Source organism: Empidonax traillii, unplaced genomic scaffold (genome assembly GCF_003031625.1).
Source record: "Empidonax traillii isolate 1590-97213 ecotype Southwest subspecies unplaced genomic scaffold, ASM303162v1 scaffold815:size503231, whole genome shotgun sequence".
NCBI lineage: Eukaryota > Metazoa > Chordata > Aves > Passeriformes > Tyrannidae > Empidonax > Empidonax traillii.
The window spans coordinates 215,023-218,713 of NW_020956008.1; the positions used below are offsets into that span (position 1 = coordinate 215,023).

The 3,691-nt window shown below is 44.2% G+C and overlaps 1 protein-coding gene across 1 annotated transcript; it reads right to left on the reverse strand.

Moving 5' to 3' along the window:
• Positions 1-1,966: 1,966 nt before the first annotated feature.
• On the reverse strand, positions 1,967-3,329 carry GPR39 (G protein-coupled receptor 39). The gene has a single exon (XM_027901793.1). The coding sequence runs from the start codon at positions 2,987-2,989 to the stop codon at positions 1,967-1,969; it is 1,023 nt and encodes a 340-aa protein (XP_027757594.1). The 5' UTR covers positions 2,990-3,329.
• Positions 3,330-3,691: the final 362 nt, after the last annotated feature.

Here is a 3,691-nt window from a genome sequence, read left to right on the forward strand (position 1 = left end):
AAATGCTAAATTGTTTTTATTGCTGCTAGATGTTCAAAGACATGATGCTGTATATTGCCATTTACATTTCACATTAAAAGTGAAATATGTTGGGAATGTGCAAGTATTTGTTTTAATTTGACCCATCTGTTAAATGAAAAACAAAGAGGACTTCTAAATCACAATATTTAAATTCAGCGATTTGTAAACAATTTATATGTTCATTTCTTCTGGGTTAAAATTGCCCTAAAGCATCACTATTATGAAATCTCCAAATTAAATTGCTTTGCATTGTTCTCAGAAAGGCAGGCCAGAGTTTCTTCCTCCTCAGTTTATTAATTTATTCCCCAAGCCAAGTAAATTAGCGAGACTCATATTAAGGTCTTGTCACTGAAATAATTTTGGGGAATTCATGGAAGTATCTACTGCCTCCAAAAAGCTGAGAGTATGGAGGAAGTGTCAGATACTGGTGGCAAATTCTCTCATGATAAAGGACAAACTGGTTGCTTTCATTCAGCTTTCCAGTACTCTTGCAAGCAGGACATCTGCCTGTTCCATGCTAGATCATCACCGAGGAAGAACAGCAATTAAGAAGGGGAAAAAAAGTCATGGCAATTTACCTTCCCCTCTCAGCCTAGTCAGGATTTGGATCTTAGACTGGACTTTTATGTAGCTGTGGTAATGGTAATTTGCAAGGGGTTGCAGAGCCACAGACATTTAAGGAACCCCCAAGTAGCACTTGAAGAGCAGATCTGTTTTTCTGCTTTGTGCAACAGGTATATTAGCACACTGCTGTGCCTTTAACCCAGAAATCAGTACTGTCAGTGGAATGAGGATACTAAGAGCCCTTTTAATCACCCACTACAGGGCCTCTTGCCCTACACTAACAGACAGCTTGTGAAAGGAGATTATTTCTTCATTAGAAGTACACTCTGAGCATGAGGAAGGGCTCTGTACAGCTTGGAATGTCACACCTCCCATCTGAAGCCCTTGTTATGCTCTCTGCTGATAGAGCGTGCAGCTCCACCCTGTCCCAAACCAAAGTCATATGCCTTGTCTGAATGATGAGACTAGAGGAAGAATCAGAGAACCCTCAGAAAACAAAAATAATTTAAAAAGAGGAAAAAAATAATTAAAGAGCTGATCTACCTAAAGTTGCAGAAGTGGACAGACCGATAAGTTTCAGTTCCCTCTCTTCAATATCAATCAGAGCACCAAAAAGCAACTTGCAAATACTGAGTCTACTGCACATTCTTACTCTAGATGGTTCATTTATTATATCCAGTATCACATTAAGCAACCCAACAAAACAGGAACTAGTAGTAATACAGCCAGGGCATGATTAAGGGCGCCTCTAAGAACATCAACAAATGTGGACACTACATGGATCACAGCCTGGAAAGATTCCAAGTTGGCGAATTGACAGCTTGATTAGTTTCTCTCTGACAAATGTGGCAACAGAGATCAGAATCAAATATAATTTCAAGGTTACAGGCCTTCAAATAAAACCAGAGAAAAAAAATCAGAGGGCCAAAACCAAATATCAAATCAACTCTCCAGCCCACTTTCCTTATTGGTCAGATGCAATGCAGCCACAAGAACTGAGGTTAAATAAGAACTCTCCAAGGAGCATCCTGAATTAACAGGGAAATGCCTTTAGAGAGGGACATGCTTCAGATTTTGCAAGACAGTCTTCCCTCCCATCAGGAGCCTTACTAAATATGCTCATGTTTGTAATTTATTGGAAAACGTGCAAGTAGAGCTACTTTATATCCAGGCAACCATTGCCTATTGCTACCTCAAAAGTCATGTTGAAACAGCCTATCACCCATATTGCTGCACGTAGGCATGCAGAATAATCAGGCAACAGAAACAGCAGACAGTAAATGGATTTTTCCTTCTTATTCCCTCCCACCTGTTCTAACAACAAAAAGAGTGTGTCAAAAACATATGGAGACATCAGTTTTTTTTAAATGTATCTTCACAACTAAAAGTATTGCCTATCCCTCATTTTGTACCAGTCTCCAACCATACATTCCCCATTTGGGGGAACTTGGCGAGATGAATTGGAGACTTCTGGTCTTCCTTCCCATGTGGAAAGGGGGCAGAGGACAGAGGGGAGGCAGAGGAGGACAGGGTTCTTACCCAGAAAAAAAATGATCTGCCTCCTGGAGCTCTTGCCCTCTGAGCTCTCACTTTTCCTTAGGTACTTCCGGTGCTTTTTTTCTCCCTTCACTGCCACAGTTCCTTCCTTGTGGATCATCAAGGCTTTCATCGTGCTGTGGCACATGAAGGTGACAGATCCCAGCACTATGATGTACACAGCAAAGGCACTGAAGATGCTGGCTTGAAAGAGAGTCCACCTGGAGGAGAGGTTGGTACAGATGGTCATGTTCTCCTTCAGCTCGGGTATGTGGTGCCTGGGAGAAGGTCTGACACAGGCCGTGGTACTTCGGTAGCCCTCAATGATTTCCAGGGGATATTCTGTGCCCATGGCAAAGGGCAGGGGCAGAGCCACCAAGATGGATGTCCCCCAGACAAAGGCAATGAGCAGCCTCACTGTGCGGGGTCCAGACAGAGACTTGAACTTGAAGGGGTGGCAGATGGCGATGTACCTCTCGAAGCTGAGGGTGGCAACGTGCAGCACAGTGGCATAACTGCAGGCTTCAAAGAGGAAGTAGTAGAGCTTGCAGGCAATGTTGCCATTGGGGGTAGAAAAGGGGCTCCAGATGGCACTGAAGAACTCCATGGGCATGCCCAGCAGGATGACCAGCAAGTCAGAGCAGGCCAGGCTCACCATGTGGTCGGTGACTTCCTTCTGCAGGTAGCCTTTCTTCTGCAGGATCCTGGTGGCTTTGATGGTGATGCTGTTCCCCAAGATGCCCACAACAAAGATGAGGATGTAGATTAAGGCCATAATGATCTTGATCCACAAAGCCACCTCAAACTCCTGGACGTGGCTGTGGTCAATGAGATGAGAACAGTTTGGAGTGGATGTCGGTCTTGCCATGAGCAGAACCTCGTGCAGAGGAGGGAGGAAGTGTCCTCCTGCCTTCACTGATGTTTAAATTCACAGCAAATAGATTCTTTCTCACTCTGCCCCTCTCACGGAGACGCACATGTCCGAGCAGTCGGGTATAATGTGTGTCACCTGGCCACACCTGTGGGGTTTCTTAACAACCCTCTGAGTCAGTAAGTCGAACAGGAAAGTGTTTCAGCTCTTACCTTTCTTTATGGCAAACACCTCTTTCTCCTTTTGGATTTTGCTTCTCCTTTCTTTATGGACTGAAGCTGCTATTTTCCAGCCCTTCACGGTATGAGCTGCTCTGCTTTCAGCGCCTGCCTCTTCCTCTGCAAGCAAAGCAGCTTTCAGTCCCAGCCCCAAGAGGAAGTCAGAGTTTCTGTGTGGTTATATCTACTCTGTTAACCATTAACTTAAATCTTGGCTATCCCTAGTTCCCTAGTCACTGGCAGAACAGTGGGTTTAGAGGAGAGAGAAAAAAAAAAAAAAAGAAAAGGGAGAGCCATCCATGTCTGAAATTCACTTCCTGTAGCAGGAGGTGCTTCGCAGGGACAAAAATAGTTGTTGGTTTTGTGGGTTCAGGCTGAATGTGTGACTGGACACGTGCTAAAGAGAAAGTATCTCCTCAGGATTTTAACATTACTGGTCCTCAGATTTCATTACTACGTGTGCTAATGCCACAAGCTTCAC